General features: G+C 38.0%; 2 protein-coding genes across 2 annotated transcripts; both read right to left on the bottom strand.

Moving 5' to 3' along the window:
• Window positions 1-5,805: 5,805 nt before the first annotated feature.
• Window positions 5,806-7,163, bottom strand: LOC113751855. The gene is made up of 3 exons (XM_027296002.1): window positions 6,767-7,163; window positions 6,043-6,653; window positions 5,806-5,994 (listed from the first exon to the last, which is right to left on the bottom strand). The coding sequence occupies exons 1-3, from the start codon at window positions 7,161-7,163 to the stop codon at window positions 5,806-5,808; spliced, it is 1,197 nt and encodes a 398-aa protein (XP_027151803.1).
• A 7,582-nt stretch (window positions 7,164-14,745) lies between these two features.
• On the bottom strand, window positions 14,746-16,890 carry LOC113751854. The gene has a single exon (XM_027296001.1). The coding sequence runs from the start codon at window positions 16,888-16,890 to the stop codon at window positions 14,746-14,748; it is 2,145 nt and encodes a 714-aa protein (XP_027151802.1).
• Window positions 16,891-18,910: the final 2,020 nt, after the last annotated feature.

Below are 18,910 nucleotides of genomic sequence, written 5' to 3'. Positions count from 1 at the left end.
AGACGCACTCTTCGGACGCATATCGATCGCGTTGGACGTCCGAAAAATTTCGCAAAGTTTTGATGACTCTCTGGACGACATTCGGACGCAGATGCTTTCGAACGATAAAATCCCATCGGACGTCCGAACGACAACTTGGTGAGTTTCGGACGATGGGATCGGACGATGATTAATCTGTCGGACGTCCGACAGCCCCAACGGCTAGCTGACTCTTCATCTGCCTTCTATCCGTTGGAAGCATTAATGAAGCCCATTTTTGGTCCCCTTCAAATACAAACGATTCTGAACGAGAAAGTAACTTTTGCACACTTTGACTACAAGATCTAAAGAGATATTTTAGCTAGAAAATAGTCTCCCAAGCAAGATTTGTTCTCCTAGTTGTGTGAAGTTCTTGTAAGCTCTTCTCTTGTGTTTGAAATTTTTAATAGTGTAGCTTTGTTGAGGGTTATCTGAGTGATAGTATAACTTCCTAACTTGACTAAGTGAGGCTTGGGGCAAGGAGGAAGTGATCCCTCCATTGTACATTGAGTTGATTATTGTTCATCAAAGAGAATGTGCTCATCTTTGTGATTGGTTTTCAAGTTTGAGGAAAGTTTGGTAGACAATCGGTTTGATACTCTATCTTTTTTTTTGTTTAATAAAATTCTCATTGCTTATATATATTCTTCTGTCTGATCAACATTGTTCTCTTCTTTAAATTTACTTGATTGATCTCTACTAGAAAAGAAGGTAAATTTTTTATTAAGTAAAAAGTGCCTAAACTCAATTAAGTTTTAATCAACCTAATTCACCCCCCTCTTAGGTTGTCTTTGGGCCTTACACCAGATATATAAGTATTGGTGGTTTGGTATGTATGGTAATTTTATTAGTGGTGATAGTACACATTTGGTTAATAGTAATAAATAAAATGAGTTTGAAAGGACAATAAATGTAAGAAGAAGATGATAGATAGTTAAATGGGAAAGATTGTAGTTTGAATTATTTTTTGATAATATATGAGAGAGCTTTAATATTTGATAGGGTTTTTCAATGAGTTGACAATTAATGAAGGGCATTCTTGTCTTTTTATCACACAAAAGGAGGTCTTCGTAATTATGTAAACCTCAAGGGAGTCGAGTGAAATTATCAAAAACCTCAAGGTAGGTTTCTGAAATTATCCCAAAGAAAAATAACAGATAAGCATTTCAAATGTGCACTTAAAATTAGAAGAAGCAAAGAAATCCTATATAAACAGCCTTCTAGATATTGACGGGCATACATAACGTACCATGTCGGGTAGAGAATTGACCGATGTCCCGGGTCTAAGTCCACCTTTAAATGAAAATTTTCTTGTGGACAAAATACTTGGAGGCATAATAATTTCGTACTAAATTTATGGGAAATTGATTTTCTGCTGTACACTATCACATAAAAGATCTTGACCCTCTCTTTTGCAATCTGTATTAATTTAAAAGTATTTGAATAAAAATCGTCTGAGCCGATTGAAACTTTACCAAATATCCTAAACTAGATAGGCCGATGTTAAAGAAGTAAGCAAGTTAATTAGTTTTCCTTGAGAATAATAAAGTTTAGAGCATAAGGGACAATAATTATGTTTAAAAGACTAGTTTAGGTGCAAGTGTATTGCATGTTGGATGGTTACCAAAAAGGGGCACACTTTATCAAAAAAGTTTTGTAAGGATTTTGAGTTTTTATATATGTACTAGTTCCATATCAAGATTTGGTCTTTTAAAAGTAAGGGTGGCAACGGGCACCTCGCGGGCTAATAAAAATTTGTTATATAAATTTATTATAGTCAAATTTTAGCAAATAATTAAGTATTAAAATATCAATACATCACTAAGTTATTATTCATTTTAATTTTATAATTGAAACTCATAAAAAGAATAAAACAAAAGTTATTTAAATACAATCCAACATGATAAAATAAAGACAATTAAAGTAGCCAAATTTTTACTTTTGGCACAAATATAATCACTAAATCATTATTACGCCTTTTTCTTGAGAAAAAAGTGTTATTGTGTTAAGTGTAATTAGGAATTTAGTATAAATATATTAGTAAATTTACTATAACTAATTAATAATTTCTATTAGTAGACATGTATAATTATTAGTATAATTGATAATATCAATTATAGTACATATACTAATATACATTATATAATACATATAACTAATAATATCATATTATAAGTTCGTAACTAATTAAATTAAATATTATATATATAATTAGACACATACGTTTCAAAACAGGAGAAAAAATTCCCCCTACCCTGCCCCATCCCCCGTGGGCACCTACCCCAATTGCCATCCCTATTTAAAAGTTTACATCATTTGAATAAGAGGTTTGAGCGTTCTAAAAGCATAACCATGTAACGTGAATCACATATGGTGTGACAAACACCCGAATTGGATGACTTGTATTAGTTTCTCCTAGAGGACAAGTAGGTATAAAACTCTTTTTTAGCTTTTCCACTGGACAATGACATTATATTCAAAGTTCTTCCCAAAAACTAATCCATGTATGGTCGACGTACAAAATTCCAAGTGTCGTATTAATTAATCGCAAGACTTTGAAAAGTTTACGAGTATAAATGGACACCGTTTTGATGGATACATAATTAGTTTCAAAAATTGATTTAAGCTGATGATATCTTGTCATGCAATCTGAATCTCAAATTTATTTGTGATGAAAAATAAACAAGGAAACCCAGTAATTAAAACCAACATGTTTAATGGGAATTTGACTCGATCATTTAAAACTTGGCCTTTATATGCTACATAGCTAAGCGATCAAGAGTTTGATCTTCGATAACATAAGGGCGTTAGTAGACCAATTGAACGGTGAAAATCGGAGTCCGTGCTAACTATATATATTTTTCCATAACCAAAGAAAATTATACATCCTTTCCCACTTTATTTTAGAAGCAATATATATATATATATATATATATATAACTAGTTGATTGCACCAATTGTTAAGTTTGAAAAATCATTAAAGGAAAGAAGGAAGTAATATAACACTCTTGTAGAATCAAATAACCTTCAAGATTCTACAATATACATTTTTTAAAAAAGGAAATATGATGTAGTATTATTCAAGATGCCCAAGAATACAATGCAGGGAGGAAGGCCGCGCCCTTACCTCCGAAACGAGAAACGAAAATTACAAAAGTTCTGCATATCCAGGGCCAGTAACCCTCTAGTACGACACGGTAATTGAGAAGCCCTAATAAAGAGTTCGAAGGAACCACACGCAGTACCGTAGGAAGCCAGTGAGTCAGCCACAACATTTCCCTCCCTGTAGCAGTGGTTGAACTGATGATACTGTGGAACAGCATACCGAATCGCACGCACAACAAGCTTAATGACCGCTGGACCTCCCCCTTCCCCCCATAAACAATTGATCAAGACGAGACAATCAGATTCCACAATTAAATGCAATATCCCCCTTTGTTTCCCTAGCTGAAGACCCAAAAGTAGCGCGCGCGCCTCCGCTTGCAAGGGACTTACCAGACCAAAGAAATCAGCAAAAGCCAGAATGAGCCTTCCACAGGAATCCCTATTCACTCCACCACCACCCCCACCTCGAAGAGAAGAGCAACCATCCGTATTCAACTTAAAGAAACCATCCGAAGGACACACCCATCGCACTAGAGTGGAAACTAAGGACCTTCGAACCTCGGACAACGAGTCCAGAATCTCCGCCCATTGAAGTGGTACCCTTGTAATGGTCGGAAAGTACACCTGGATCAACAACCACAGCTCATCAATGATCCATCCCCGAACCTGACCAACGGATATACTCCGCCCCTCAAATCGAGCCATGTTTCTAGCCCGCCATAAAAACCAAACAATAAGCAACGGTAGCAGACGGAATAGCCACCGCAATGCCCTCCCTTTGACAGTGAGCAACCACCATTTGTAGCATCGTGACCTAAAACAAGCAATTGAAGGAGTTGTAAAGCCTAGCGACTGCCCAAAAAACCCCCAAACCTCATTTGCTAACACCCCAGTAGAAAAAACATGCTGCAGCGTTTCCAAATTGAGGCAGCGAACAGCATTGACACCTAGAAGGGCCACGAACTTGAAACTTTGCTAACACATCATCCACTGGCAGCTGCTCGTGCAGTAATCTCCACATAAGAAAGGAAAATTTCGGCGGAATTAAAGAATGCCAGATAGAAGCAAATGCCCATGACCGAACCCTAGAGGATCGAACTACTTGATATGCCGATTTTGTAGAAAACTCCCCCGAAGGTTGTAAGGTCCAAATTAGGCCATTTGGAACCTTACCAAAACAAAAGAAAGAATCTGCAGCCGACTCTGCAACCTCTGAGGGGAAGGCAGCCAAGGCCAAATGATCCCATTGGCCCTCACGCAAAAAATCATAAACCCGAGCATTTGACGCTAAATCTGGAAACCTCCATGCCAACGGACCTAGCCCACTCCAATTATTCCACCAGAAGGCAACATCCCCCCTAGACAAATCCCATTTTGGCCATATCTCCATGGATGACCGAACCCCAAACATTCGTTTACCACTAGGGGAAAACTTAGGAGAAATAGAGATCTGATTTGGATGTAACTCACCAACATACTTAGCCCTCATGAACTGGGCCTAAAGCGAAAGTCCACATCTAAACAGCAACCAAAGCTTACAGGAAAAAGCTTCAATAATGGTCTGTAATGAACGAAAACCTACTCCCCCTTCTCCACGGGACGACATAATTTCTTCCATGCTAACCAATGACGCTTAAACCCAAACTCGGATTCCCTCCAAAAAATCGCGCAAACATCCGCTCCAACTCAGCTATTACCCCCTTTGGAGGCACTAATACTGCTAGAATGTGAATCGCGATTGAGGACAACACATGCTTAATAAGTAGAACACGAGCACTCATTGACAGCCACTGACCTCGCCAAGAGCTCAAACGCTGTGAAACTTTATCCAATAAACCATTGAACAAGGATCTCACCCTTCTCTCAGCATACAAGGGGCAACCCAAGTAAGTGACTAGTAGCTCTTTAAAAGAAAATCCCGTTGTTCACGCAATCACCCTACGCCGTACAAGCGATACCTTCCGTCCACCAAAAGCAGCTCTTAGAAGCATTCACCAACTATCCTGAGATTCTTTGATATTTGCCCAATACCTCCATAACACATGCTAACGAACGTTTACTACCATTACAAAAGATAATGATGTCATCAGCATAGGCAAGGTGTGTCAACGGCGGACATCCATGGGCAACCAAGTATGGAGAAAATTGCCGGTCCTCCACCAAAGTATTCAAGCTCCTCAAAAGGACCTCAGCCGCAATGATGAATAGGGCAGGGGATAATGGGTCCCCTTGGCACAGCCCCCGAGAGGATTTGAAAAAACCACAAGGTTTCCCGTTAATAAGAACAGAGAAATGGCATGAGGAGATCAACCGCCAAATCATATCTATCCAGCACTCCCCAAAACCAAACTTCCGTATAACTTGAATTAAAAAACACCAAGAGACCCGGTTACACGCTTTGGCCATATCCAACTTTAGCGCAACATTTGATCCCCTAACCTTCTTTCCCAACGCCAAGCACATTTCCATAGCCAGGAATATATTATCAGAGATCTGCCTACCCTTCACAAAATCACTCTGCTGAGGCGATATTAGTTTAGGTAGAATCCCCTCCAAGCGCATTGCCAGCAGTTTCGATATGATTTTATTAACAAAGTTACATAGACTGATTGGCCTAAACTCCGAAAATGAGAACGCCCCTAGTATTTTCGGAATTAAAGCCAGCAGCGTCGATGTGTATCCCTAAGGCAGCTCTGCACCAGCGAAGAAATCACAAACCGCCCGACAGACATCACCCTTTACTATTTCCCAACAGGAAGTAAAGAAAAAGCCCGTAAACCCCTCTGGCCCTGAACAACTCTCCCCATTCATATGGAATACCACTTTTTTAACCTCTTCCTCAGTAGACACTTGTTGAAGAGCCTCATTCTCCTACTCAAAGACAATTGAAGGGATAGCGTCTAACCATGATTGATCTACCTGTACTTGATCAGATTGTGCCAAAACTTCAGCGAAGTACTCAACCGCCATGTCTTCAATTTTAGATAGCTCGTCAACCCAGACTCCATTCTTATCCTTCATTCGATATATATAACAATACGCCCATCTTTGCTTGAACTGGCCATGAAAGAATCTAGTATTGGCATCATCTTCCTTTAACCACCGAATACAAGCTTTCTGATGCCAATATCTGGCTTCCTTCAACAGAGCTGCCTTGAAGTCACATTGCGCCTTGAGAAGCCGATGATGCCCCTCTTCCGTCGGATTTGCCTCTAAAGAACATTCCAATAACTGGACCTGCTCTTTTCCTTCCCGGACCTGATCAGTAACATTTCCAAAAGAATCCTTGTTCCATACCCGTAACGCATGCTTCACCGCTTTCAATTTCAAAAGCAAAACCCTAACCGGTCGGCCCTCACACTCCACCTCCCAAGCTTGACGCACCACCTTAAGGAAATTACCGTGGGACCTCCAAACATCCAAGAAACGGAAACTACGAGGACCTCCGCCAACAGCCAGGAAACAAGTTACTAGCAACGGAGAATGATCCGAAGCAACTCTATTCAAATGCGCCACTGCGGTATTAACGCCTAGATCCAACCATAACTGGTTCACCAGAACTCTATCTAGACGCTTCTAGATTCGAGCCCTTCCCAGACGATTATTGCACATTTGCACCATGTGAACTTAGACCCAGAGAAACCCAAGTCCGTCAAGCCAGCACCATCAGTAAAATTTAAAAAAGACTCTGCCTCAGAGAAACGAAACGGCCGACCTCCTTTCTTCTCCTCAGACCCAACAACAACGTTAAAATCACCTATGAAGATTGTCGGCTCTCCCAACGAATGCACCTTTGATAATTGCAGCCAGAGCAGCTCACACTCATCTAGGTCACACGAAGCATGAATAAATGTTGCAATAAAGGAACGGCGAAAATAAGTATAGGCAATTTGCAACGCCAAAAATTGATGAGAAACCGCAACAATGTCACACTTATATTCAGCATCATAAAAAACCCAAATCCTACTTTCATCATTAGAGACACCAAACGGGAAACCCAGCTTCCGACGAACAATATCTAGATGCTCACACCCCACCATTGGTTCACACAGGGCTAATAATGAGATTTGATGTAGAAGTTTCAATTTTCTCAAGCGAGCTAAAGTAAGAGGTTTGTCCACCCCTCTAGCGTTCTAGAAGAGGGACTTAATCATGACTCCGAGTAGCAAAATTTTTGGGGTTGTGCACCACTTCTCTTTGACCTACGGTGAGTGACCTGTTGCCATTCATCTGGGTTCCTCAGCCCATCCACTTGCCGCCGCAAGTCATCCAAGGATGTGTCTATCACCTCAGTAGTCTTGCGAGGAGAGAGGTTAAGAATGCCAACCATCGAAGTTTGCGGCTATCCACCTCTGCCTGCACCCGGCCCCGCAAGCCTGTTTCTAGTTCAATTCTATCACTCGCTGGCTCGACACTACTAGCCAAGGCCACAACAGCATCTCGGACATCAGCATCAGTTTCACTGACAACCTTGTCAGCAAGAGTATGAATCAGTTGGTCTGCCGCAGCCTCTATCGCCACTTCAACCATTTCAGGAAGGCCTGAAGACACCCTATTCTGCGTCAAGTCCAAAACTAGGGGCGGTTGATGCAGAAGATCATCCATCACAGGTGCTACATTAGTTTCGCCAGCCGTGAGGGCCTGTCGCACTTCAGATTCTAGCTGCACCAACACACCAGGAGCAGTATGTTCCTACTTATCATCCAGTGAAAACGAGCTGGGACGCCCCTCACTTTCTGGGTCCGCGTTGCCCAGAGCAACCAGAGGCTCGGGATGCTTCACCTGCAAACCCCGATCCAATCGTACTTCCCCCAACCCAGACTTCTGCGGAGCATCTACCGTCGATGGGCGGAGCTCAGTGTCGCGCCCCATTTTTTTAAAAAAATAAAATAAATGGTTTAAAAAAGTGAATTTTAATTCAATTTTTTATTGGAAAATAAATTTTTGATTTAAAAAGAAAATTGGCCTAAATGGGACTTGCAATGCGACGATTTGGACCCAAATTATAGTTTAAAAAGGGTTTTTAAATAAAAAATCGGAGTCGCCACTTGGTATAGAGTTAAGGTGTACCAAGCCACCTAAAAATGAATTTTCAAACAAAAAGTAGAAAACCCTTTTTAAACGACTCCAAGTCAAAGAAAATCAAAGAAACGTGTTCGGGAGTCACATTTGAAAAAAGGGAAGGCAAGGATAAAATTCAAAACACCCTTTCAACCTAGCCAAAGCTAGTTGCGTGATTTAGTCAAAGATTTTTTTATTTTAAACTAAGAATTTATCACATTTGGACGTACTATATTAATGCAAACCCTACACCTAAGAGGGTATCGAAGGGGTCAAAATATCGTTTCAAAATTTAATTGGTGCCAATCACATTAATTGTGATGCCCAATAGGTATTCTTTGAAGATGCCACGAATAATGCAAAAATATGAGACTCTAAAAAAAGAAAAGAAAAATAATAAAGATAATTATAATTATACAAATATACACGACCTAAAGGAATGCATCATGTCGGGTATGGGGGACTAATGTTCGTGACTCAATTTTTCCTTCAATAAAGGGAATACGAGTGTGCTAAGGCTAGAAAGCCAAACTCGTCCATATCCCATACTCAAGGGGTGTTTCGCTATCTAATCAAGCAAATGCACTACCCTAATTTTAATTCTTAAATGAAATGCAAGTCTAATGTTATGTATCACGCATAGAGATATATATCTATAGGAAAATTTGGGATAAGGGGTATACATATACAGAGGAAATGAGGGGAAAGGGTTAAATGTATAAGGGGAACATGCGAACATGATAAAAGACCCTAGAAAGTAAAATATGCATGCGATGAAGTGATTTTACCACACGATCATGATCTAACGCTCGTAGGGCTCCTAAGGGTCTAGCGTTGGACTAACCCATATCTATGAATCCTCACTAGCATTGGACTAGTGGAAAAATCGGGAAAAGGGCCACAACTAATGTTGGACTAGTGTGGTATCGAGAAATGGATCACAACTAGCGTTGGACTAGTGTGATAACATGTTACATATTAATTATAACTAATCAAATAATATAAAGCATAATAAAGCAAGTAAACACATGCACTACAAGAAAATTGTTCATCAGTGACAACACAAAGTCATTACAGAACATACAAATATCGTCACAAATACCTTTTATTGACGACTTTTTGATCGTCACAAAGTCGTCACTAAATCCCCGTCGGTAAAAGTAAACAGTGACGACCTAAAATGTCATCACTAAATAGTTCTCATTAGTGACGACTTTAAGTAGAGCATTTTTGACAAAAGATCAAGTCGTCAATAAAACACTTCCAGATTGTCGTCACTAATGACAACTATTTAGTGACGACCTGAAATGTCGTCATTAAATAGTTGTCATTAGTGACAACAATCCGGAAGTGTTTTATTGACGAATTGACCTTTTGTCAAAAATGCTCTACTTAAGGTCGTCACTAAAAAGCACCGAAAGCCATTGTATATAACTATTTTACTGACAACAATTGTCGTCACAAATGTAGCTTAGATTTAGTGACAGTCTCTGTTGTGACAAGGTGTTTTTATTTTCTATTTTGTCACAACTTTTTTTTGTCATTAGATAATTTCTCAATAGCTTAATAGTCATAATTTGGCCTGTAATCATTGCTAAATCATTGATTTTAAACAAACCATACAAATAAACATGAGCGATTGATAACCAAAAGTATTTGCATTAGATTACATGGTAATAATATAGCATTCTCAAATGCCAAATTCAAGTGTACATTACCCAACTAATGCCTACAAAAATAACATTTGTCCAAAATATCACTTGTACATAAGGTACATTTACAAAAGCAATCACAATTTAAGAAATTGAAGAACATCTAAATGAACCACTCCATGAGCAAAAGGCAATTTTGTCTTCAACATTCTTCAATCATAACCATAGATATCTTCCAAAAGCTAGTATGAATAGCATTTATCTGTCATAAAAGAGTAAAAGAAGTAGGTAAGGGGAGGAGTACAATAATAAAGAACAAGTAATGAGACTTAGATTATTAAGACAAAAATTACAATTCATTAAGAATCTCATATAATTTAGGCCCACATATTACAACACCAGCAAGAAGTTAGAAATCACAGTCCAATCTATACAAATACAACACTGCATAAGCTCAACTAAAGAGCTCTCTAAAACAGTTTTTTTTTTAATTTTCTTTCATCTTCTTTAAATAGCTCAACTTATTGAACAATTAAATTGGACTCCCACAGTAATTATTGTTTAATCTTTATGCTTTTGGTTGTTTATATATTAAAATACAGAAAGCAACTTATTGTACGAGGTGTGAATACAGGAGGTACTAGCCCTCTTTGATTTTAGGAGTTTATGCTTCATAAATCACGAAGGAAACGATGCCTCTGTAGGATTAAACTGTGCAAAGAGAATGAGCTATTTGCCTCACAATGTGAAAGTGAAGACCATCTAAACAGGTGAAACCAATCAAAGTTCACAAACGCCCCCTTTGCATTATATTCATTTCTTTCAAGTCACTACATAGGCAAAAAGAAGATTGCTATCCATGCATGGTCTGTCGCTTGTACTTGGAAATAATATACTATTGCAGATGAACAATCAGATTTTTACCTCTCTATTGATAAACTAACAGCACTATATATATGATACCTAGATATTTTCCAAAGAATAAGTTCAGATAACAATGATGCATAACATCAGCCCCAAAAAATGTTATTACACAACCATCAGCCCCATAACCATAACCATAAACTACACAACCATAACAAAAAATAGTCAACAATGATGGATAACATCAGCCCCAAAAAATGTTATTACCAGTTATTACCAAAAAACAGTCCACAATGACCACAAGTTACCAAAAACTACACATCAGCCATAACCATAACCATAAACTACACAATCATAACAAAAAACAGTCCACAATGATGCATAACATCAGCCCCAAAAAATGCTATTACCAGCTATTACCAAAAAACAGTCCACAGTGACCACAAGTTACCAAAAACTACAGATCAGCCATAACCATAACCATAAACTACACAACTATAACAAAAAATAGTCCACAATGATGCATAACATCAGCCCCAAAAAATGCTATTACCAGCAAAAAACAGTCCACAGTGACCACAAGTTACCCAAAAACAGGTCACATCAGCCCCAAAAAATGCTATTATAAAAAACAGTCCACAATGATGCATAACATCAGCCCCAAAATCAATAAGTTAAAGGATCAGAATAGCAACAGTTCACATTAGTATTGTAATTCAATTATTCGTATGAGAAGGATGCATTACCAGCTATTACTACCAGATGCATTTCCATTGCCTTGGTTCTTGGACTGCAATTCTGCTCGTAAAGCCTTAAGGAGTTCCTGCATTTCAAGCTGCTGGTTTTGCATTTCAGCTTGTTGATTCTCAAGCCTTTGCATCAGCTGCTGTTGAGATTGGACTTGAACTTCCAATTCAACTGATCGTTTCTCAGCTTGTTCTGCCCTTTTCTTGAATTCTTCTATCTCTGCAAGTTTTTGTGTAATTAAACTAGCCTTGGAGGGGCCACGACCACGTACATATCCAGTTATACGCCCAGTCACCTCAATACAGATGTCTTCTTCGGTTCGATTTACACCACTAGATTGAGCTTCTAGCTGTAAGTCCTTCATTTTGCTCTACAATCACAGGTTTGCTATTATTGATATATGCATAAGAGACATGAAGCATTGGTATTAAGTTGAAAGTGATATTTTTCCTACCAGTTTTTCAGCTGATGTCTCATCAACCATAGCATTCTTCTTTCGACAAAAATGTGTCATGTCATAAAGTTCAATTGGTCCAACTGTCCTTCCCTCCTTAGCTTCCTATTAGCAAAACAGGTTAAATAACCCAACCACACATCATAAATGAACTACTTTACACGTTTACTGACCCGGTCATCCTTATGACGTAAAAATGATTTTGTTCCAGCTGTATGGGCAGTTTGCTGCTTTGATCTGTTCAGCTTATTTCTCTCACTTAAGGCCTACAATTGTCAATTCTATCTCAGATCTAGATAAAAAAGAGACATTGGCAAAGTATATAGCAAATTAACAAGTATGTGCTACACATACCTTGAATTCTGGACTACAATAGTAATCGCAAAGGTAAATCCAATCTGATTCTTCCACATATTTTGGTCGACGTGCAAGAGCTTCCTCCTTAGAGCCACATTTTTTGAATAGCATGTGAAAATTATAACGTCGACTTCTATACTGTGAATTTAATTGCTTAATTAAAGCTGGTTTCACATGCTCTCCTCCATCATAAGTGAAACTATTCTGAATTAAAAATAGAAGGACATCAAAATCAGAAAAAATTAATGGACTAATTTAAATAGCATCTAGAAAACCAAAAAATACTATGATAGCAGATTCTTACATTAGTAATTCTTAGCAGTTGATCTCTATCATCTTTAGGAAGCTTGCCCCATTTAGGTGCTTTCCACTTGCCATACTTTCGAATAACGCAGCTTGCCTCTGAAATGTATCGCTGAGCACCTTCTCCAACTAGTCTTCCACTTATTTCAGAAACAGTAATGTTCACTTTTTTTCCAGCTTTCTTTTCATTTGATAGTGCAATATTACGCGTATATCCTCTTTTTCTTTTTAACGTCACTTGGTCTAGTAGATACAAAGTAAACAAGACCATAAGTGCTAACAATAGCAGCCATGGCAGTAATTAGTTAATTAGAGTAGAATTACACGTAAAACTGACATACCTGAACCGTTTGACTCAAGGTCTTGCATACTTTCAGTTTCATTGCTTTCACAACCAATAGCTTGATTAGATCCAACATGCTGTGAAGTAGGAGTTCCATCAGTTTGCATCCCAGCAGCTTCTTGTGATGTCATTCCATTGCCTGAAGATTTTTCAGCAATCTGTCTACTCTCAGCTTGTATACCTGAATTTCTTGTAGCATTTTCTCTAGCAGAGGATGCACTAGGAATCTATAATCCAACAATTTAAGCCACCATTATACAGCGACATGTAAAAGTTGAATCAATTGTTTTGTCATAAACCAGTTTATCTAAATGGCAGATTGAAAAAAATAATAACTAACCTCAGATTCATCAAATAGACGGATCCTAGAAGACTTTTTTGTTAATACAGGTTCAGTGACATTGCTTGTCTTGGGAATTGCACTATTTTTTGGTTCACTAGCTTGCTACAATAACATAAGAATGCGCTTATCAATAGTAACTAGTTTAGGATGATAATTGCTAGTTTAGGAAAAAAGAAAATATCTGGAAATGACTCTTGTTTCTTTACCTGACAGCTTACATTTTCTTCAGTTTGCTCCACAATTCCTCGCCCAGCATCCCGACTTTGTCGTAAAGTAAATTTTCCCTTCTTCCCCGGTCCAGCCATCTATCTACATAATCATATAATGCAAGCACCACCAAAATCGTAAACAACACAAGCAGCCATGACAACATATCATAAACTACAGAAAAAATACAAGAAAAAATTTGATTAAGAAATTCAATGAACAACATTGTTTTATCTGATTCATAGTCATCGATTTGTACAAATTGTTCATTTTCATCCTCAGAATTGAATTGTTGCTCAATTTCCTCATCATTATCAATAAAATTGTCATCCAATTGCCTTGCACGGCTAGCTGACAATTCTAATAAAAACATAGCACCAGCCTCTATCCTTTCTTCAGTTTGCACATCTCCTCTCTTCAAACTGACCAACTCAAGATTTTCTTGTACACCAATCAAATCTTCATGATACTCTTCTTGGTAAGCCTCTTCGTTATCAACCAAATCATCTTCATGCTTCTCAGGAACATCATAAGATGAGCGTGGACTAACTAACTCTACAACATGCCAATTACCTCCAAGCTTCATATCTTGAAGATAGAAAACTTGTTCAGCTTGGGATGCTAATATAAAAGGCTGGTCTGAGTACCATGTTTTTGACATGTTGATGCTAGTGATATTGCTCTACTTGTCTACTTTGATTCCCGAATTATTTCTCAAGTCCCACCAATCACATTTAAACACAACTACTCGATTTTGAGTAAATGAGTATTCAACCTCAACTATATCAGTAATTATACCATAGAAGTATGTTTCTTTATCAGCATGCTCCCCCTTTACCATAACTCCACTATTTTGTGTCTTTCTTTCTCTTTCCCGAGCCTTAATGTGGAATCTAAATCCATTCACATTACAGCCAGCAAATGTATTGACTCGAAAATCAGGTCCTCTAGCCAAGGACAACAATTCATCAGTACATTCTCCACGTGCATGTGTATACATGACCTACATCAGCCATACCAGATTCTTTAATAGTTTACTAAAATAAAAAGTAAAGGAAATTGACAAGTTTTTAACATCTCTTCCAATACTTACACGTTCTTCAAACCACTTTGGAAACTCCGAGTCTAGCCTTTGCTGTACGCTCGATAAATTTTGCTTTTCAAGAATTTGTCTATGCTCCCTAAATTTGTAGTAGTAGAAGTAGTTACATATTCTATCAAATGACTTTAATTACAAGCAATGAAGAACATATTATAGAACACGACATAGATTTATCATTAAAGTATATTATTACCTCATGTAATCATCTACTTCTTCACAATTTTTCAAGATGAACAGGTGTATTCTTTGCAATTCAACCTCACTTAGATAACCAATCAGTGCTGCCCCAAAGGGCCGAGCCAAGCTAGAAAATATAGATAATTTTCCAGCAGCTTCGTGTTTCTCCATATTTCGTTCCGTTTGATTAAACCTGGTCGGAACATCATGCAAATACCTGGAAATGAATGTAAGACATTCATCATCCAAGTAGCGCTCAGCTATACAGCCTTCAGGTCGTGCCCTATTATTCACATAGCCTTTGTATTGACCCATTTTTCTATCCAAAAAAAATTCAGCCCGAGTTGTTAGAAAATAAGAAAATTGGAGGTAAATCAAATAGGCATTATTAAAAATAAGAGGCATGTACCTCTCAAATGGAAACATCCACCGGTATTGAGCTGGTCCAGCAATCTTGGATTTAGTGGGTAAATGGACCATTAAATGGACCATTACATCAAAGAAATTTGGAGGAAAAATTTTCTCAAGTTTGCATAGTATTAAAATAATATTTTTTTCCTGCATTTCCAGCTCATCTAGATAGAGAGTTCGAGAACAAATTTTTCGAAAAAAATTGCTGATCTCTACTAAAATCTGAGATACATCTTTTGACAGCATTCCTCTAGTTGCTACTGGAAGAATTCGTTGTATGAACACATAGTAGTCATGACTCTTCATTCCTAAAAGTTGACACTCCTTGGTCTTCACACACCGAGGAATGTTTGAAGCAAAGCCATCCGGGAACTTGATAGTGCTCAAAAACTGGCAGAAATTCTTTTTCTCTAGGCGTGATAAAGTGTAACATGCAGGTGGCATAACTTTAGATGCGCCACCTCCCGGTTGTAGATGCAACTCTTCCCTTAATCCCATTTCTTTTAAATCCTCCCTAGCCTGCCATGTGTCCTTAGTTCTCGAAGGGATATTCATTAATGTACCTACCAAAGATTCACATACATTCTTGACAATGTGCATAATATCCAAATTATGTCTAATTTTATTGGTACTCCAATATGGAAGTTCAAAGAATATGCTCATCTTCTTCCAATTTGAACTGTTCTGCACGCGTTTTCTTTTCTTCTGTTGCAGCAAATCAGGTGCCTTGCCAAACTCAACTTGCTCAATACGAAGAAGTTGTTGGAGGACTTCCTCACCTGATAGGGTTCTAGGAGGCTGTCTATGTTCTCTTTCTCTATTAAATTGCTTTTTTTCTCGACGCCATTTATGATCAATAGGCAGAAAACGGCGATGGCCCATGTAACAACATTTGTGACCATTATTAAGATATAGACTAGTCGTCTCATCTAAGCACACAGGACATGCCTTGTACCTTTTTGTACTCCATCCCGACAAATAGCCATATGCTGGAAAATCGTTTATTGTCCACAAAAGTGCTGCACGTAACATGAACTTCTCCTCCCTGAAGGCATCATATGTCTCCACACCAGTGGCAAATAACTCTTTTAACTTATTAACTAGTGGTCTAAAGAATATGTCAATGTCATTTCCAGGTGCTTTGGGACCAGGAATAATCATTGATAGGAAAAAAAATGGATCTTTTAAGCATTTCCAAGGAGGTAGATTGTAAGGAACAAGGATAACAGGCCATATACTGTATGAATTGTTCATGGTTCCAAAGGGATTAAAGCCATCACTAGCAAGTCCTAGCCTCACATTTCTAGGATCTTCAGCGAAGGACTTGTGATTTCTATCAAAATCCTTCCAAGCTAATGAATCAGCAGGGTGTAGCATCATGTTCTCATTATCTACACGTCTCTCCTTATGCCACCTCATATCCTGAGCAATCTCTTTGTTCACAAACAGTCTTTGCAGCCTTGGTTTTAATGGAAAATAACGCAACACCTTTCTAGGTATTTTGGAATTTGGAGATTTATACTGCGGTGCTTTACATTTTTCATCTGGACAATGATCAAGGCCTTTATTTTCATTCCAAAAAAATGCGCAATCATTTTCATAGGCGTGGATCTTTTCACACTTCAGCCCCAACTCACGGATGAAATTTTTTGCCTCGTAATATGAACTGGGAATCAAAGCTGTAGGAAATACTTGATGCAAGAACTTCAGCAACATATCAGTAGATTTACAAGTCCACCGATTCATTGTTTTCAAGTGGAGGATATGGACAATAAACGAGATGTAAGGCCTGGTGCAACCCAATGAGTACAAACAATTTCACAATGATGCACAAAGATATATCAAATTTAAGCACAATAAAGAAAACTTAATTAAAGAGAAAAGATAAGAAATGCAAACCAAATATCAATCCAATAGCCTCTTCAATAGATGGCGATGCTAACCAAGATGTACAAGTGAAGGCTCACTCCTTCCTCACCCCAAACACACTTTGGTTGAGCCAAGGAGTTTTACAACTATTCTAGTTAACCCTCAACAACCTACACTTGAAAGATCACACACCCAATTAAGAACTATTTTATACAAATGAGGCAACCTTCACCAAGGTTTTACCACTTCAAGTGATAGGTTCACCTTCACCAAGGTTTTACTCCACCTAGAGAGTAACCTTCACTTGAGCAACCTCACAACCCAACTTTCCCAACCCCTTATACAACCAACAAAGAATCTTTCTACTCAAAAATCTCACTTGTAAGCTTGTATTTTGTGTTGGCAAAAGTCTTGTGTCTTCTTGTGCTTTGGGGTGTTTATAGAAGGTGAGAAATGGCTCCAAAAGGCTCTCCAACGGTCAAATATTAAATGCTGTCAAAACTAGCCGTTGGCCTGTCGGACGGAACCACCTGTCGGACGTCCGAACCCTGCGTCCAAACCACCTGTCGGACGTCCGAACCCTGCGTCCGAACGTCGTCCAGAGAGTTATCAAATCTTCGTGGAATTTTTAGGACGTCCGACACGATCGATGTGCGTCCGAAGAGTGTGTCCGATCCATCCGGACGTCCGATGCTTCCTCACGAGCGTCCGACAGAATATCCTTCCTGATGTTCTTCATCCTTTCGGACGTCCGATAGCTTCCTTTCGGACGTCCCACATGAGTGCCCTGTTTTTGCTTCTTCTTTTGTGCCACAAGAATCTGTTCTAACAAATTGCTCACATAAAAACATTAGCCCAAATCTACATTTTGGTTTGTTAATCATCAAAACCAAGGATTGATCGACCAAGGTCAACAATCTCCCCCTTTTTGATGATGACAAACAAAATGAAGATTTCTTTGATCAAATAAGTTCAAATAAAACTCCCCCTTAGAAAATGCCAACATACAAAGAAATTTCAATAAATCCTACTCCCCCTTTTGACATCAATCAAAAAGCAAACTCCCCCTTTATTTTTCAAATCAAGACCATATAGAATGACAAAACTGTCATGATACCAATTGTAATTTTTTATAGGGTTCTTGGGAGTTAGTACAACATGATCTAGCAATCCACATGGATTTCATACCTTTTCTCATATTTTTCTTTACATAGCAATCATTTTGCATATGTCCAAATTGACAACAAAAGTGACACATGATAGAAGTATTTTGCACATAAGTGGATTTAATGCAACTAATTTTCTTACTTCTTATCATAACAAACTTATTTGTGCCTTGAAAAGATTTGCTTTCTTTTGTTTGAGAAAACTTTTGTTTTTCATTTTGGAGAAACTCGTTCAAGTCATTAATTCTTTTCTTTAACAAATTTTGTTCCTCCAACATTTTTTCATAAAACTTTGTTTTCTCTTCCAACTTCCTTTTCAAATTATTTTTGCAATCAAAAATATTTTTTTGATTTTTTAAATCATCATTTTCCATTCTCAAACATTTGTTTTCCTGAAAAAGTTTGGAGTTTTCTTCCAACAAATCATTTATTTTTGTTTTCAAATCTTTATTTTTAGCATAAGATTTTCTCAAACTTTTATGCATTTTAATCATAAGAATTTTCACATCATCATCTTCATTATCTTCATCACAAGAAGAGTGATAAGAATTTACCTCATCTTCTCCAAAGGCCATTTGTGCCATTTGTGCCAACTCTTCTTTTTCTCTTTTTGAATTGCATTCATCCCATGTAATTTTGCAATCTCCTCTTGAACTTCTCTTGTTGAAGATCTTCTTGAAACTTTTGATGTGAGGAGTTATATCATTGTCCACTTCCATGTTATCATTACC

Source organism: Coffea eugenioides, chromosome 11, assembly GCF_003713205.1.
Source record: "Coffea eugenioides isolate CCC68of chromosome 11, Ceug_1.0, whole genome shotgun sequence".
Taxonomy (NCBI): Eukaryota; Viridiplantae; Streptophyta; class Magnoliopsida; order Gentianales; family Rubiaceae; genus Coffea; species Coffea eugenioides.
Note: the sequence above shows the minus strand (reverse complement) of the source record. Positions and strands in the feature narration are given on the sequence as shown.